General features: G+C 32.5%; 1 protein-coding gene across 49 annotated transcripts in view; it reads left to right on the plus strand.

Annotated features, from left to right (window-relative positions):
• The window catches only part of RIMS2 (regulating synaptic membrane exocytosis 2), a 612,755-nt gene that overhangs the window by 422,538 nt on the left and 171,015 nt on the right, over positions 1-19,202 (plus strand). For 27 of the 49 annotated variants that reach the window (XM_045050079.1, XM_045050046.1, XM_023248368.2 and 24 more), the window contains one exon: positions 16,739-16,771. The exons of 19 other annotated variants lie outside the window; for them this stretch is intronic. In XM_045050079.1, coding sequence (XP_044906014.1) covers positions 16,739-16,771 — 33 coding nt within the window. The remainder of the gene's footprint in view (positions 1-16,738; positions 16,772-19,202) is intronic. 3 more of the 49 variants (XM_045050037.1, XM_045050041.1, XM_045050069.1) reach the window with 1 other exon arrangement.

Genomic DNA, 19,202 nt, shown 5'->3' on the forward strand with positions numbered 1-19,202 from the left:
AGGTTAGAGATTTGGACTGTTTGGGAGTTAATCTCATAATAAGAAAGATTTAGGAACACAAGGCTGACATCACCGAGAGAACAAGCATAGAAGAGGTTGAGGGACTATGACCTGAACTGCTCTCATATTTAGAAGTTGACAAGATGAGGTAGCAGGGTACTGAGAAATAGGAGGGAAACCATGGAGTGTAGTGTCTCTGAGTACAAGTGAAGAAAGTACTTGAAGTGGGAGAGAACTGTTGAGCATGAAACCATAGATTTAGCAGGTAGGAAGTCATACTAACCTTCATTACTAACAGCTTTGTTGGAGACATAGGCAGTAGAAGGCTGAGTAGAATGGATTTAAAAGAGGAGAGAAAGAGAGATGGTGAATATAATGCCTTTGAAAGAGTTTGGCTGTAAAGAGAAGAAAATCAGTAAAAATCTGTAACAGAGGGAAGAGATGATAGAAACAGAATACATGCAGGATATGTGGGAAGCTGTGTGCGTGCGTGCGTGCGTGTGTGTGTGTGTGTGTGTGTGTGTGTGTTTTCTAAATCAAGATCTGCCAGTTTGCTTTGTAGAGTCATGTGGCCCCAGCCATCTGCCTATAGTTTACCAGGGTAATTATCGGTATTCTGTGGCTTTACTCCTAGATTTAGAATGAAGACTTTTAGATTTAGAAGGAACCTTATAAATCTTTTCCTAAAACTGCTTTCCTTTGTTAATAAAGGAGCAGAATTCTAGAGGATAATCAGCTTTGTTCAACCCACATGGTAACACATCTCTAGTCTTGACTCCCAATGTAAGCATTTCTATACTGTGCCTCTTCAGATAAGTGACAATCTCCTTGCATGGGTTCCAATGATTTATTTTCTTTTAACTATTAGCTAATGGTTTAGTTCATTTCAACCAATATGTGCTATTTTCAGTATATGGCACTAGTTGGTTATTGAGAATGCAGTAACGGATTCCTGCTTTGGGGAGGTCCCAAGTTAAAACAATAATAATATATAATAAGAATAACAAAACGGGGCTGGTAAAATTATTTTATAGCATGTCATTTACACAGTGTCTTAAAGATTGTGATATATAGGTATAAAGAAGAGGTAAGTTTTGAGGGGTTCTGGGTAGGTTTTCAGCCTAAGATATTTCTTCCACTGCTTGTCATAGTTTATATTCTGCTCATCTCTGATGGGTTAATTATTTTAATAATAAAAAGCTTTTAGGCTTTCCAGAACACTGAAATGTAAATGTTCCTGAGGAGACTGACCTGAACTATTCTCACATACAGATCTTCATAGGCAGAAAGTTAGAGCCTATGAGTGGGGAAAGGCAGGTATAGGGAAAGGGGTACTGTAACATGTGGGAGAGTACTAGGTACCTTAGAAGAGTCATAATGACGAATTCTGCCTTGAACTACCCCTACTCTACTCGTCTACTCTAAATAACGTTGCTTGCTTTGTAGCCATGCTGTATATTTACTTTCTTTGAAAAAAATTATGTCTTTATTTTATTTTGAGAGAGAGACAGAGTGCAAATGGGGGGAGGGCAGAGAGAGAGGAAGACACAGAATGTGAAGCAGGCTCTAGGCTCTGAGCTGTCAGTACAGAGCCTGACATGGGGCTCGAACTCATGGACTGTGAGATCGTACCTGAACTGAAGTTGGATGCTTAACTGACTGAGCCACCCAGGCACCCCTATAAATTTACTTTCTTAAATAATTTGGTAAATTTAAATTGCTCAGAACAATACCGGTCACATAATAAGTACCCTGTAAGTGTTAGCTGTTATTACTAATGTTTCTTAGTGATGTCTTGCTCTGATTTTGCATTTTTAGCACACAGTCTGAAAACTTTCAATTTAAAGTAAAAGCACCTGGTTATAAAAGTAAAACTGAGCCACTTATTCAATAGATACTGTTTAGTAGTTTTTAGGAAATTATTAATCCTGATACTGTTTTTGATCACACAGCTTGCATAAGACACAATACCACAGGGAATAAGTAAGGCTAGATTACAGCATTAGTTATTGCATAACATGCTAATACATTTGTACATGTTTTAATCCATGTGTAAAAATCAATATGCAAATACTTAGAATACTTTGCTCTAAGTCAGAGAACTATTGAAATCACTAGTACTTTTCAGGTTTTGTAGTGTTTAGAGGACTCCATTGGAAGTCAATACTTGGCTCTTAAGCTCATTTCTACTGGTAGGCCTATGACCTCTGGTAAGGCTTTTAATTTCTCTGCACCTCAGTTTCCTCTTCTGTAAAATAAAGTATTCTGTAACAATTTTCTAAAGAAACGAAGTGTTTTTGGAGATGTAACTAATAAGATGTAAAGTCTCAAATGGTTTTGCTTCCAATTTATTGTCTACATTTTTACTGTTATTTGTTAATTTCGTTTGGTTTGGAAACTTAACAGATATAACCTCTAACTGACTATTTAGAGAGTCACTCACTATCAGGTTTATAGACTAAGCCCTACCATACTACCTATCAAAAAGTCACGTCCCTAAACATATAAAAGGAAAAATATTTTGTCCTTTGAGCCTCAATGGATAGTCATCTACTTTATTTCAACTATAGATAACCTTGCGATGAGAAAGAAAGAAAGGAAAGGAGGAAGAAGAGAGGGAAAAAAAAAGTTTACAAAGGAACCAACATTAATAAACTATTTTTGACAGTTTCTGTAAAGGATACTTGCTTCTACAAGTATTTAGGGGCACCTGTGTGGCTCAGTGGGTTAAGCGTCTGAGTCTTGATTTCAGCTCAGGTCGTGATCTCACAGTTTGTGAATTCAAGCCCCACATCGGGCTCTGTGCTGGCAGTGCAGAGCCTGCTTGGGATTCTCTCTCTCTCTCTCTCTCTCTCTCTCTCTCTCTCTCTCTCTCTCTCTCTCTCTCTCTCTCTCTCTTTCCCTCCCCTCTCCTGCTCTTTCTTTCTCTCTCAAAATAAACAATAAAAAAATAAAAATACAAGCATTCTAAAAATTGGAGAGCATTTAGAGTATGGGCTGACTGTGTTTTGCTGCCTCTCTGTATTCTTATGAATGATTCTCGGGCAAGGAGAGTACTGTACCCATGTCTTAATTTCCAAATTTGAATTATATCTAGATAGGAATGGATTTTATATTTCCTAAATATAACATTCGTTGCCAACTTAGGCCAACGACCATTTGACCAAAATTTATATGGAGAAATTCAGGGATATCATAAAACAGCAAGACATGTATCATATATTTTTGAGCATTCAATCACATCTGTATTATGGAATAGTAAGTCAGTGATGAACAGGATGGCTCGAATGGACCAATGACCATTTTAAAAGCGTATTTCAGTAGTCTGCTGTGATGGTCTGAACTGTATCAGAGACCACAGTAAAGATGAATAAATGCATTTAAAAATTTCCCTCCTCATTCAGTTCCACAAGCCTAAGTGAATCAGTTGTAGAAGATAAAAGTACTTCCAGATAAATATTTTAAAATTTCTTTTCCTAGGCTTTCCTTCTTGGAGGCCATTTCTCCTTATTTTACTTTTCTTTCCCTTTTTTAAAAATTGTTTTTAATGTTTACTTTTTTTTGAGAGAAAGAGAGCACAAGCAGGGGAGGGGCAGAGAGGGAAGGGGGACACAGAATCTGAAGCAGGCTCCAGGATCCAAGCTGTCAGCACAGAGCCCAACATGGGGCCAGAACTCATGATCATGACCTGAGCCGAAGTGGGATGCTCAACCGACTGAGCCACCCAGGTGCCCTGTACTTTTCTTTCCCTTTTGCTCATTTTATTCTCTACTCCCAAAGACTCAATTGACTAATAACATTTAGTGAAAAACTCCCTTCTACCTCGTACCCTTCTGCATACTTCAGCCATTGTTCCAGCCATACCACCACTGACTTTCTAAACATAATCCTAAAGCCATCTTCTGTTTGTTGTTGAAAACAATATAATCTTAGGAACATGATATTGGACTAGAGAACGAGCACATATTTTGGTCTTGGCTCAGGGCCTGCCGTTACTATGTACCAACTACGTGACTCTAGGCCCTTAACCTGAGTTAGTTCATCTGAGAAAAGGCAATCTTAGCATATTTCTTTTATTCCCACTGTGTTACTTTGAGAATCGGATGAGGTAATGGATGTGGGATGGTTCATACAGTAGATAACTATTCAGCTCTTTGTTTTCTTACCTATAGAAACCAACCGCGTGATAGAAGCTCCTTTTTGTCTTTTATAGCATTAAATACAATGCTGTTTGTGGGAGCACATTGAAACATATAGGATTATAGAAATGCAGTCTTATTAATGTAAGAATCTGTGCTCTTTAAACCGTAGTATTTGTAGGATTGGCTGCCTAGTGTGATGAAAACTAGCTGGAATACAGTTATTTTGAAGACATGTGGGTTTCTTAAATGTCACTTAAAAACACACTTCATAGTTAAGTCTTCATGAATAAAATCATTCTTTACATTATCTAACATTGGTTAAAGATGTCTTTAAGCTTTCCCATCTACAAATTAAATTCACAACTGAATGTCTACTCAATTCAGTTTTAAAATACTCAGAGTACTAGTAAAAAATATATATATATACATATAATATATTATATACATATTATATATATGTATATATATTATATATATTATATATAATATATATACTATATACATATATACTATATGTATAATACATATATATTATATACATATTATATATATGTATATATATAATAATATATATTATTATAAATATATATATAAACATATATACATATACATATACATATACATATACATATACATATACATATATATGTATATATCCCTCCAGAACAAACTTTTTGTCTGTACTTGAATGGATTCTTTCAAAGTAATACTTGCCAATTAAATTACATTATACATCTCTGATTTTTTTACTTTTTACCTTTGGGTACTGGGTATACAGTATCATGGACTTGCCCTTTGTACTTAAATTTCAATTTTAAGTTCATTATTATTTAACATTAAGGAGATTATTTTATTTTTTAAGTTACCACAATAGTCCTTTAACAGAAAAGACTGTCTTTAAGGTGTTGCATCAGTGATATTTTTGCTATTTTTATTTAATATATCTAAAACAATTTTCAAACAATTTGAAGATTTTCCTAATACAAAACTAGTTTGCTTTTAATTACTGTAAATATTTCATTTTAATGATGTGACCTGTAGTTCAAAAAGGGCTTAAATATGGCTACCTTTTAGCACTGGCTTTTGGGTAATGAATGAATTAATGAGTCAGTAGTCACTTCTGTTCTTTTTGTGACTTTAATTATGTTTTAAAATAGACATTTGAGTTTCAACAAGCATTTAATAATAGTCACATTTAGAACTTTTGGAAAATCTTCTAAACTCTCAGTGTCCTACTTTCATCTCTGGTTTAGGTACTCTTCCATAAAATCTGCCTCATCAATCTAGAATAATAAGAAGCAAGAGCAACCCTGTATTTTCAGAGATGAAAATAACCTTTCAAATTTTCAAGACCAGCTTTCTCACTTCAAATATAACATCTAAGAGACAAAAGAGACTATGAAACTTGCCTAAGGTTATACACATAGTTAATAGTAGAAATGTTCCTAGAAACCACCATGGGTCTCAGTCTGGTAACATATCTATTAAATTTTTTTGTCAACTGTTGATAGCCTTGATAGCCTAAGTCATCTTTCATTGTTACACTGGCTGACATTTATAAATTGATGGTTATGGAACTTCTTTTGTTATTGACGTGTAATAAATTTTCAACAAATACTGGCTAATTTCACTCTGCCAACACAAGACAAATGACTTTAAGCAATTTCTCTTCATCTAAAATGTTTGTCAACTCAAAGAAAGTGTTTAAAATTAAACATGTCATGTGTTAAGGTGTTTTTTTTTTTTATTCCACCCTTCAGAATATGCTCCCTGCCAATTTACAGATAGGCTGTACCATTTCCAAAACAAGCCATTTCAACCTCTACATACATACTCAATCTTACTTCAAAAGTAGCATGTCTTCTATTTTGTAACATTACAAACTATCAAGTGGTGAAAGGTGTAACAATTCTAAAATGACAAATGTTTAGGGTTTTAGCAATAGTGATTTTAGAAACAAGTCTGTAATGCTTGTTAAATCTTTCATATTATGTAGGTGGGTAACCAAATGCAAGAAATACTTTGTTACTAATGAACTTGTTATTTTCTGCAAAATGAGGGAATTGGTCTCTTGATTTTTGATATTACACATTAATTTGGATTAAGGGGCAGATGATTCCTTTATTCTTATCGCTTAACTAGAGCGTTGGAATTTATTAGAAAATTTGTATATTCTTTAAATGTTTTAAAATTTTTCTTTCCACTAGCAGTTGATTGAAATATAGCGTCTCTATCTAGCTTGTTTACCATTTCAGAGTCCTATATTGCATCTTTAGCAGATTATTTACCAATTGGAAAATCAGGGTATCGATGATACACCTCAGTGTTACTTTAATACTCCCAAATCAAGGAGCTTGTTTCTTCACAGTAGCCAGTTCATGTGGGATCAGAATAAAGTGACTTAGTATGAATAACATTTATTTCAGGTTTAGGAACTGAAAAACCCTTATAATTGATGCAGTTGATTCTAGCAGATATGCTAGAGATGGCATATTTTCCCATCTTGACAGTGATTTCATCTTCCTAGCTATGTTTTGCTTAGGTCAGTATTTTAAGATGTTAGTATTCCATTATTTATGGCCAAAGGAGGATAAGGCACCAGAGGATTTTGTATGGCATGGTGAAACCTCATGGGATTACAAATACACGTCAATAGTAACCAGCTACTTATAAGGTAGCTTTAAAAATGTGAATAAAAAACAGGCAAGTGTGTACATAAGTGCTTATGAATGCTACTGAGATTAAGATTCAATGGTGGTCAGTGAGTCTTTTGGTACATGACTTACAAGGCCCTACGTGAACTGCACTCCCCCACTTCCCATTTTATTACCTTTTTAACCTCATCTTCTAGTATTTTCCCCTTCATTCACTCTGTGCCAGCCACAGAGATGTCCATGCTTTTCTAGAACATGTCAGACAGGCTCTTACCTCGGGACTTTTGCATGTGCTGTTCTACCGATTGTAATGCCTTCTCCCCAAATAACTATATGGTTTACTCCCTTACTTCCTTCCTTAAGTTCTTTACTCAAAACTTGCCTTCATGACTACCTTATTCAAGCTTCCATCACACCCTGGCCATTTTTTTTTTCTTACCCACTTCATGTTTGTCTTTTGAGCACTTACACATTTCTAAGTCATAAACCATTTTACTCGTTTATCTTGTTTAATCTATTTCTCCTACTAGAATATAAACTTTATGAGAGCATGGATTTTTGCCTTTTTTTGTTTATGGTTATATTCCCAGTGCCTAGACATGCCTGGATTATAATAGGTGCTGAATATATATTTGTTGAATGAAAAATATTATATAATACTACAAATAATTCTGAATAATCTTAGATAAGCCAGGTAACTCATATTCAATGACACCAAACTGTTAGTAGTTTCCATTGAAATAATATCCTCATTGCACATAAATTTTTCTGTGGTTTAATGAAAGTACTGAATAAGGTAACAAAATAACTAGTAATTTTATCTTATCATATATTAAAATGTATTTGTAGATTTTCTCTTGATATCTTTTGAGGTCTCTGCACTTTAATTCCATATAAACATTTTATTTCACCATAATAGCACAATGGTTAGCAAAACATTTATTTCTAAAAGAAATTAATGTTATTTAATACCAACCAAGGAAAAAAAAAACTTTGTTTGCCAAACCATTTTAATTATAGGTTATTTTTTATATTTTGGCCCCCATCCATTTTATTGAAAATATGTTTTGGAATTTACTGGAATAAATTTTGGTGCTCTGGATTTTGAAATCAAAAAAGAAATTCAAATGTCACATTCCTGTATCTAAAACATCGACTACATATTACTAAGAGTTTATGGAGGGGCGCCTGGGTGGCGCAGTCGGTTGAGAGTGTCCGACTTCAGCCAGGTCACGATCTCGCGGTCCGCGAGTTGGAGCCCCGCGTCGGGCTCTGGGCTGATGGCTCAGAGCCTGGAGCCTGCTTCCGATTCTGTGCCTCCCTCTCTCTCTGCCCCTCCCCCGTTCATGCTGTGTCTCTCTCTGTCTCAAAAATAAATAAAAAACGTTAAAAAAATTAAAAAAAAGAGTTTATGGAAAAGCATAGGGGGAAAAGTCTAAAAAATAATTATATTCCTGAAGTATTTTTAGGCTCTTTTTGCACACATTCTCTATACTTCCAACAAGGTCTGATTATTGTTTTTTGATTTGTACTAGAAGTCACATGGGAAGACCAGAAAAAGGTGAATGGTACAATAAGTGATGACAAATCATTGCCGAAAAAGAAGCACCAGTCTGAGTCAGGTTTGTCAGGGTTTGGAAAACCACTGAAAGCATGAGACTATAAGCATTGCATTTCATGCTTTTTAAATATGTGTGTGCTTCTTGTACCTCCTTTTTCTCATTTTGGTGTGAACTTCATAGTCTGTGGAACCTATTTAATTAGAATGGTGAACACTTTATTTCAAGATTTGTTTAGAAAATGAATTCTACATAGTTTGGAAAAAACAGATTTTTTGTCATCAAGATTATTTCTATAGGAGAAGAATTGACTAATTTAAACACAAATGGCCATTTATATATTTGGCTGTTTTGACCCAAATTGAAGTACCTTAATGGAAAGGTATCACAATATATAATTAAATATAATATATTTATTTATTAAATTTGTTAAATTTGATATATAATTAAATATAATATATAATTAGATACAAATATACTTAAAGTACCTTAATAATGGAGAGGTATTATTTGCATCCTTAAAAAGTACTGTACAAAGCTCCAATGATACTACTGTCAAGACATTAAACCAGATATTGACAATGACTTACGTACAACTTTTGCAGCTAAAAATATTGCTACAGTAAGGAATGGTAGCGTATTGTGTGAATTCATTAGTCTCTTCAGTCCATTATTTCTATGAATGAATTGAAATAAAGCGGTTTTATTTTCCTCTCTTTCTTTTCTTATTTGGAGAAGTATTATTAACTAAGTAGAAAACAAAAACTTGAACCAGGAGTAAAGGGCAGAGGTAATCAATAAACTGAATAATCAGTCCTAGTTTTAATCAGTAATTGGATGAGAGTACACATTGAAAATTTCATTCAAAATTTTAGGATGTAAATGGCATTTTTGATAGTGATATTATCATTAAAATGACTGTGTCTATAGTAACAGTGTTAATGTATTTTTAAATGGTGACTTAGTTCATCTTAGGTCTCAAAAATTTAGGCTTTAAACTATGTCAGTGTATAAATTAAACTAACTTATTAGTGAGTATTCACTGCTATTCTGTTGTATGCCAGGCATCATTGTTGGCACTGAGTTATTGGCATAAACAACATGGATACAGCAATTGCCCTCATAGAGTTTATATTCTGGCAAAAATACATAAATGAAAAGTAATAATACCAATGATTAAGTTACCACAGTTGTGATAGTGCTGTTAAGGAGAATAGGTTGCTTCGAGAAAAAGTAGTATGTTACCTAAGTCTGGAAAGAAAGCCAAAATGCCACAGTGCAAGTGGCTTAGTCTGTGAATTATTTTTTAGTAAAACACATACTGAAAATTTAGTAAAATAAACTGGAATTTACTTTAGGAATCTAAATATATTTATAAGTTGTAAGAAAAATATCTTTCTTTTTTTCAAATTTTCAATTAAGAATCGCAGTTTATTTGGGTAGTAATTATCTTAATATATTTAATGGGATTCAAAGGTAAACAGTGTAAAATTAATGATTACTGTAAAACTCTTCCCTTGCTATATTGTGTGATATGAGTTATCCTTGGTCATAACCTATTATTTATTTGTCTCCTTTGCCATCATTCTGATTACATAAATAGATTTGTGGCCCTATATATCTATGCAAATAAATTATGTTAAATATTAAAGTCATGAAGCAATGCAATGTTTAGCTAAAAAATTTTTTTTAAATCTCACAAACAAAAATTTTTAAATGCCCTCTAAATATTATTAATTTGTATATTCTCACATATAGCATATATTTTTTTTATCCCTTTAGTCCCCTAACTGAATATAAACTTCACGTGTAGTACAGGAAAATTAACGTAGTTAGAGCGCTTGCTTTGATGTCATGATAAAATGTTTACATAGAGTTATCTAGTGTTGGCAATTGTGCATTTTCCTATTTACTGGGAAATTCAAACTGGTCCTGGAAATTCACACCCTACATGTCATGAGTAAGTATGTGGAATGCTAAGGCAGTAAACACTGCTAAATGTTAGTGTCCTTAAATATTTTTGTTTGTTTCTATAAGTAAGGTAGGATATGTAAAGAATGTTTTTCAATTATTGAAACTTTGAAGTGATGAAATGAGAGGAATTGGGGGGTATCAGGTGGGGCCAATTACATTTCAGTGACATGTTTTGAGCATGAGCTGTACGGAACGTATGTTTGGAGTCATCCTTTATTTTATATTTAAATACATCTATGATGCTAATAATCTATTGATTGTACTCAGTGTTTAATACATTATTTTCATTCAGTAAAATCTAAGATACCATCTTCCATTAATTGTTAAAGATTCTTCATCAGAAGACTATTGTAGTAAACTTGTGGTATTAGAAAAATTTTGTAAAGACTTGAACCCAAATCTGAGATGCAAAGTCAGCTGTGTATCAATAGCCTGTATTGTTACATTTTTTGTTGCTGTTTTATGAAAGTCTGTGCAAGAATAATACCTGGAAATGTTTTCATTTTTAGGATGTATACTAACAATGTAAAAAAGTCATTTGCAATTTTTATTTTAAATCCAAGACTATAGAACCAGAGGAATACATGGCATTATGTAGGCTAGAAAATTAACCAATATTTGGATGAACTGTAAGTATTATGGATTAGTATCTTTTTTTTAAAGAAAAATCTTGACATCTCGAAAAACTAGACTGCCCTAAGGGGATTATCAGCCAAAGGGGTGATATATATTCAATATCTCTTACTTAATTGATAGTATAGATGAAGATCCCTGGGAAACATAATGATATTTATTACATTAATATCTTAGTTATGAGCATAAAATATAAAAATCATACAAATGATTTGAAACTTCAGGTTTTATGGATAATGTTTAGTGTAAATCACCAACATCTTCCTTATGTAGAATGTGGATTAGATTTTGTTTAGGCCGTAAAGTTAATAAAACATTCTTAACACAAGTCAGGATTTTTTGAGTATGGAAAATCTGTTGTTTATTTTTTCAATGAGCAGTCTTATTCTATTTTCACTATGTGAGTTATCTGTTCTTATGGTAATTGAAATGTATCTGAGAAAAGAGAATATTTTACATAAAATATTGTATCTCATATTTTACTTAAACTCATCCGACAAAAAACTTTGGTGGGAAAGCTAACTTTAGTTAGTCATACTGAATGAATGTTTTAGAACTGATATAGTTTCTCCAATTAAAGATCTTGGACTTAAATAGTTCAGAATGTATTTTGAGATAAAAATTTTAAATGATTTCTGAAACATTTGATAATTAATTGATACTATTCATAAAAAGATTACCTGCCTTGATTTGTTATTTTCTACGTGTAAAATATACTATCTAGGAAAATTTTGAAATGACCTAGCTCCCTTTATTGTAATTACCCCAAAACCATGATGGTGCTACTTACTTTGCTGTTTCCTATCTGGAAAATAAGTCTGCGCTTCTCTGGGAAAATAGAGGACAGTGAACTTCTTTGTTGGGTTACTGTTACAATATTTTGCAAGTTGTGTTTTGCGACATACTATAGCATCTTGTATGCATAAACCCTTAGTTTTAATATTATATGATGTAGTTAATGTATTAACCTTTAATTTTTTCTAACATGGATATCTCCATATTGTATTCTTTATGGATCTGTAACTGTGGTGAAGGTAGGGATTTTTCTTTCTTCTCCCTTTGTAATTATGCTTCATGAAGTTTATCTTAAGAAAAGTAAATATTGAGAGTTGTATTTTGTTAGTGAATTTAATACTTGACATTTTTTTAGTATTTTGATGTTAGGGACTTTTGCTTCCCTTTATTTTTTAATATTTTAAGACTTCTTAATAGTAGAAACAATGTTTTCCATCTAAATCAATAATCTAAATTAGTCTTCTAGTTAGATGCTAGTCTAATCCATCTAATCTGGAAAATCGCATCAAGGCTGTGTTCTTGGGCAGTATTAGAGACTGGTAATTTCTGGATTGTTGTAGAATGAATATATTTTATTTTTGATAGAAAAAAAGTAATGTAAAAACTAAATATTTTATACAACACACATCAACTGATGGGATTTCAGAATGAAATACTAATGATATCTTCAGATGTAAACATAGCATTCTTTGATAACAACTATATTTTCCTATCGATAAAGTAAAATATCATGGTTTATGCATTCCGTTGCTTAAAGTTGGATCAGTTTCCTCTGAACATAAACATAAGCTTATAAGGCCAAGCTGGAATTCAGTGACTGTCTTTTTAATGATCGTGTGATGTAGTTTGAAAGTCAATTATTTTAAGCTCCCTCAATACATACTCTGGGCATATTTTTCTTCCGTATTTAAAGCTGCATTATGTGTCAGACCTCAAGGACAGAATCAGAAAAAAACAGTACAGCTAGGCATGAGAACGAAGACATTTAAAAGATAAACATTTTTATTAGTGAGCTTTTAAAAATAGCAGAATATTGTAAAATATTGTACCGTGCTTATTTTAATAGGTAGAAGTTATTATAAGGGTTCAATAACTTTATGGTTGTTAACAAAACTATGGAAAGTAATAATTAGTTTAAAAAATAAACTCAAATCACTTGGTTGAGGAATTTTTCAACAAGATTTTGTCATAGTGGAGCAGTTTTAGTTTGAAATCAGTAAACTTGGTAAAATTTTGTTTTTATATTCTAGATCCATCCTGACCTTTGTGTCATTGAGCCTCTCCTACTAAATAGTTGCTTATTTAGGCTTCATTTTGAAAGGTATCTCTCCTGACCCCAAAGAGACATTCTAAGACACTATGACTTTTAAAAAGCCCTCATAACTGATTAGTTTTTAATTAAGTGAAAGTTCTATTATGCTCTTAAAGTTTTGAGGCTTCTGTTTCATTGCCAGGAATCTTTTTAACAGAATGCTTACTCCTGAAGGACACGTGTTTATTCAAGTACAATTACATCTGATAATAGGACCAATATTATGTCTGTGGTATATGATGTTCAATGAGAACTTTAACCATCAACAAAGTACACCCTCGGTAAAAACTGCATTTATGTATAAACAGGCCTCATATATATGCCTTTTTAAGTTAAGTTGGTTACAGATGATTATTTCTCTTTGAACTTGAGGTAATTAAGTCAAAATATAATAAAAGTTGATACATTATATTGGCAAGGGAAAATTTTTGGTTTGCACAAAATTTTGCATAAAATTTGACATTGCATTCACTCTTATGAACTTAATTTTTTCCAAATAAATTAATGAAAGTAATTATTTTATGTATTTATCTTTAGTAGATTTTTAAAATTTTTCAGAACCAAATACAGACAACTTTAGTAGGTATGTAGATAGATAAATAGATAGATATTGTATTACTTTGCTTGATTAAAACCCCATTCTTTTTCAAGTTTACACTTTGATGCACCTATATTGAAAAATATTTGTCAAAAATAATTTACCTTAAGTGAAGAAATGGTTTTATGGGGCTTATGAAGTATTCATTATATTTTTAAGTGTCTATTTCAATATAATACATGAAAATATTTTATTTCTTCTTTGTTGGCTCATATGATGGAATGAACCAAAAAAAAAATACTGTACATTCTCTCTACAAAGACTTTAGCTTTCTAAACTTAAAACTATGAACCAAACACAGTTATGACAGTAATGGATACATAAAAGAGAGTATACTTGTAGGGAGATAGGAACTGTGGAGGCAGTACTCAGCTTCTTCAAGATTTACTGAAGTCTGCAATTCATTAATAGTATATGTGAAATAAGAATTTACAGTTTATTACCATTTAAATAAGACATAGCTGCTTAAATGATAAGGTTGAACTATAAGTTTCTCTTTTAAAATGAAGCTGTTTTAATACAAAGTATATGTAATACAAATTTTAATAACGAGGAAGACAAAAATGTCAAAAAATTTTAAAATATATTTTGTGGAACTGTAAATTATACTTTGAGATGATTTAAATGAATGTTCTATCTGCTAATTAAAATTAAGTGATTTTTAATATAATTACGGTTATGACCTATTTATTAATGGATCATATTCATATAAATGATGGAAAAGTGATTAAATGGGCACTTTCAGGTAGTAGTGAGATCATTATCAAATCTTTCATTTTCATCCTTTTATGTAATATGAATTTTGTATTTTTGTAAATTAAATTATTGGTGCTAAGTGTTGCCATATTCCTGATAAGAGTGAAAGCATCAGTGAACTACTTGTATAATTATAACACTTACCTCTTTTAAAAAATATTCCAATTAAATGCTATATAATACAATGTCCAAATCAGGTGCCACCATGAGAAGATTTTTTGTTTTTTCTTTGCTTGGCTTTTTATTTCACATGTTTTTATTGGGTCATATAGCATCTAGTAGAAAGAAAATTGACCTGGTAATCAGGAGACCTCTGCTCTATTTATGGTTCTGCCACTGAACTTGTTGTGTGACCTTGGGTAAGTCACCGAACTCTGTCTGCCTCAGTTATTCTCTATAATCAATGGATGAATTAGTTGAGAAGAATTTTGAATGTTTTGAATCCATATAACATGAAGAACATTGCCTCAGTGCCATTATTAAGTAATTCAAGATACAGGGAAATGCTAGGTAGAGAAAGAAGTTGCATTTTTGTTGTTTTTTTATGTTTTCTGCAAAAAAAAAAATAAGTAACTTTTTATTTTAGATAAGGAATTCACCTACATGGTCATTTCATCCAAGTCCTATCAATTTCATTTTAACACGCAAGGAAATTATTTTAATAGTATGGTAAACATGTATATAGAGAAATTTTGCATATGAGAAATAAGATATAATAAAAATCAGAATTAATCTATGTTATTAGTATATCTCTGATTTTTCTGTCTTTGAGAAGTGGGTGGACTAGGTATGGAAAACAAAATACGGCATATATCATATTAATGTATGGCGTACATTTCGAGAGGATAGTCAATCCTCTCAACATAGTCTGGTTTGTAATGCAATTATGATGAGATTTAGTGTCCAGTTTTGAATAGATCAAAGATGTGCTCAAACAGTAATAAAAATGACATTACTAACTTTCAAAATGTGTCATTCATTTTCAGTTCTCTGTAATTCATACTAGAATTTCTCCTTTTTCTAAGAAAACAAGATTTGGTCATCTTAGCAATCTTTTCCTAGTGGAAAGTTTTCATTTTCTCACTCTTCAGAAAAAGAGATTAAGTTTGTTATAGGAAAGAATCCTCTTACGAGTTATAATTTCAATATGTCAATGTGCCAAGTATATTTTGATAGAATACGTTTTTCTATATATCACTCAAAAACTATGATATAACTATTGCAGAAGAGAATGTGGTGCTTTGATTTAAGAATTTTGTGGTACCTGATTCAAAGCTAAGAATGCAATTAAATAGATTTTGGCTTTGTATTATAGTGTTTATCTGTGTCAATCATACTAACTCACTAATATCTTTGGAAGAAATTTTTTCCTAGAATGCTGAGTTTAGCAGATATCTCCTGCTCTCAATCACTGTGTAAAATGTCTTCTGAACTTCGCTAGTAGAGGAGAAGGAAGTATTTCCAAAATGTGTGCCATATCTATCGCGGTAGATATTGGATTTTGATGGGCAAATTTAAATAGAGCTGTCAATGATGTGTTATATGGTGTGTGTAATAATTTTCTGAATAAATAGGTATTATAAGGGAATATGATCAAGTAAAGTTTGTGCAAATTTAAGGTTATTAGGAATTTTTAATATTTAAGTAAAGCCATATCTTTCAGCTACTCTTTTATACTGAGTTTTCTACTTGATAACTCTCCGTAATATTTTTTATGATAATATTTTGCTGTACTGAAGTAATTCCGTGGAACGTTGGCCTGATAGCCCTACTTTGTTTTCATGTGTGCACTCATGCTTTTGGGATAGTTGAAAGGTATAGAAACCTGTTGGAACTATTTTATTGTTCTTTTAAAAGTTGATTCAGTTAAGTTATTTCCTTTAAATGATAATTAAAAATCCTAAAAGCATTTTCACAGATTTTAAATGGACTCAGGAATGTCTTGAACAGTATGGTCATACAAGTAACATTGTTTTTACTAATGGTATCTTTCTTCAGCATCAGTGTTCAGGATTGGGGCTGTCCATAAATAATTGTAAACTTTTGAATCCTCTTTATTTCTACACTAACTTTATTTTTCTGATTCTGCTAACCCATAATAGCTTAACCAATTCTCCATCAATTCCTCCGTATTATTTTTTAATTTTTTTGCATATGGTACGTATTTTATTATTTCTTCCCTGCAACTGTGTACAGGATTCTTTCTCAAAATGATTTGGGGCCCTTTCCTTCAGTGTCACTTTTTACCTCTTGAGTACATCCACTCACACCCATCTCCTTTGTCTATGTCTGTCCATTACACGATGTGATCACAGAAGAAGTGGACTCCACAAGGAGAAGACATACAGGTCTGTCTCTTCTGCTTTTCTTTGTTACTTTTTCATTTATCTAACTTGTTTTAGAAATTATTTACTATTTTTTATTCATTTCATAATTTTTCATTTTCCTCTAATATAACAAAATGTTAAATCTTGCAGGCACTTTTATTTTAGGTAGTGGTATATTCAACTGTTAGCAGCAACCGCTCCAATTAGATTGATAAAAAAAGAAAAAGATTAGTATTTACATAATATGTACATATATGTATATGTATTTTTTCCATAACTGGGTAACTAACTCCAGATCCAAATATATGTATATATGTACATACATATAGGCATACAATATTTAGTCATTGAAATTAAAGTAACAGATTAATCGTATTTCGTTCTTGAACTTATTTTAGACTTAAACCTTGTTTTCAACTTTATGTTACATAATTTTAAAAGTATTTTATTTTTATCATGAGTTCTGCAATGTGCTAGACTGTGGAGAACGCTAAAGATCTAATACATGTCCTACACATGCTATCAATATCACCGAGGAGTTATAATATGTGGGAAACATGCTGTGTTTAGGTGCCAGTGTGGATGATTCTAACAATATGTTCTGCAAAGCTATAAAGTCAAATAAAATCTGTTTCAACTAGATGGCCAGAAAAGACTTTATGGCAAAAGGAACACTTGAACTAAATCTCGAACATTCATTCAACACTCATTTCTTGAACTCATGTGATGTGGTACTGTTCTAGGTGCTGGAAATAACAGGACACACAAAATAGCTCCCTATCCTCATAGGCTTTTTGTAGAGTGAATCTGACGAGTAAATGCAATAATATTACAGGTGCTGTGAGAAATCTATATGTGTAGGAATACAATGGAATCACAAAGGACGGTATGATCATTTCCACCTGGAAAGTATGGATATTAGTTCAAGAAAGACTTCATAGAAGAGATAACATATGAATTAAACATTAAAAACTAGAAAGATGTTGTCCTCATGTGTAGACAACATCTCAGGGAAAATGTCTTCAAACAAATTTAGGCAAAAGTGGGAAGGGGAGGGTTTCTGAAGAACATGTAGGATATTGACACATGTAAAGCAAGAGAGGAACAGATTGGATATTTTTTTCTAGAAAGATTACTTTAGAAACTATATAAAAAGTGGACAAGAGCAGTATAGACAAAAAGATCATTTATGAGGCTGTTTCACAGATCAGTGAAGAGATGATGATGGGGTGACTTAAGGTATCAATAGAGAAAGTAAAGATGTGAAACCTGTAGGACCTACATACTGATTGGATATTACTGATGCAAGAAAAGGATGTATAGGTAAATGGGGGCACATTTTATCAAGATAGGGAATATAGATTGGAAAAGTTTTAGGAAAAAATTAAGAATTCAGTGTGAGGATGAACTGAGTTTGATATTCCTTTGGAATATTCAGGTATAAACATCTATTAGAAGTGATTGAATGTATGGGTCTGGAACTCAGCAGAGAAGTCTGGGCTAGAGACAGAGAATAAGGAATCAGCATTTAACTGATTCCATTGGAATGAAGGGAATTTCCAGAAGTATATGAAGAATAAGAAGAGAGCCAAGAATCAAAATTCTGGGATTACCAACATTTTTTTACATTTAAGGAGAGGACGGAAGAACAAGAGCCAGAAAACCATGATGAAAAGAACCATTGAAAGACAGTGGGATATCTAGAAAAGAACAGAGGTCAAGAAAGGAAAGTGTTTCAAGAAGGATATACTCATCAGAAAAATTCAAGAGAAGGGCAACTATTGTTAAATGTTAACCAATGACAATGTTTGTGTAAATGGTTTTAGTGAAGGTGTGGACCGTGGAAGCCAGATGGAAGAGAAGGAAAGAGAGATCTAAAAGAAAAAAGAATGAGGGTGACTGTAGACTAGGCTTCCTAATAATGGCTTGGGGAAGTTAAAATGAAGAGTAGCTATCCTGGAGGATACAAGGGAGAGTTCACCAAAGATATGTAGAAGGAGGATAGTTTACATGAAGAACTTAAATTCGTGATGGTCTTTAAGGTTGTGTGATTGATTCATTAGCACACTTCAGACAAATTGTTGGAAGTTTGCAGGCAGTTAGAGGAGAAAGAAAAAGGATGAGGGTGTTGAGGGTGGCCTGCAAGCAAAGTGTTTAAAGTGATGTCTGAGATTAGGGAAGATGCTGGTCATGTGAAATCATGCCATGCAGTTAAATCACATTCAGACACAGAGTTTTCCATGAACTGGGAAAGAAGGGCTTTAATGAAAGAACTGGAATTTATAGAGATATTCAGGCTAATGGAGGCAAGTGGAGAGTGTTATTTTCACAGATTGATTTAGTGATGCTTAGAATTTTCAGATGTTAGACAATTCCAAATAATAGAAAGATACAGGGTTTGATCCTGGGGGTGAATTTCTGAAGTGGGGCTTGGACTACAGTTTGGAAAGGA

The sequence above is a fragment of the Felis catus genome, chromosome F2 (assembly GCF_018350175.1).
Source record: "Felis catus isolate Fca126 chromosome F2, F.catus_Fca126_mat1.0, whole genome shotgun sequence".
Taxonomy (NCBI): domain Eukaryota; kingdom Metazoa; phylum Chordata; class Mammalia; order Carnivora; family Felidae; genus Felis; species Felis catus.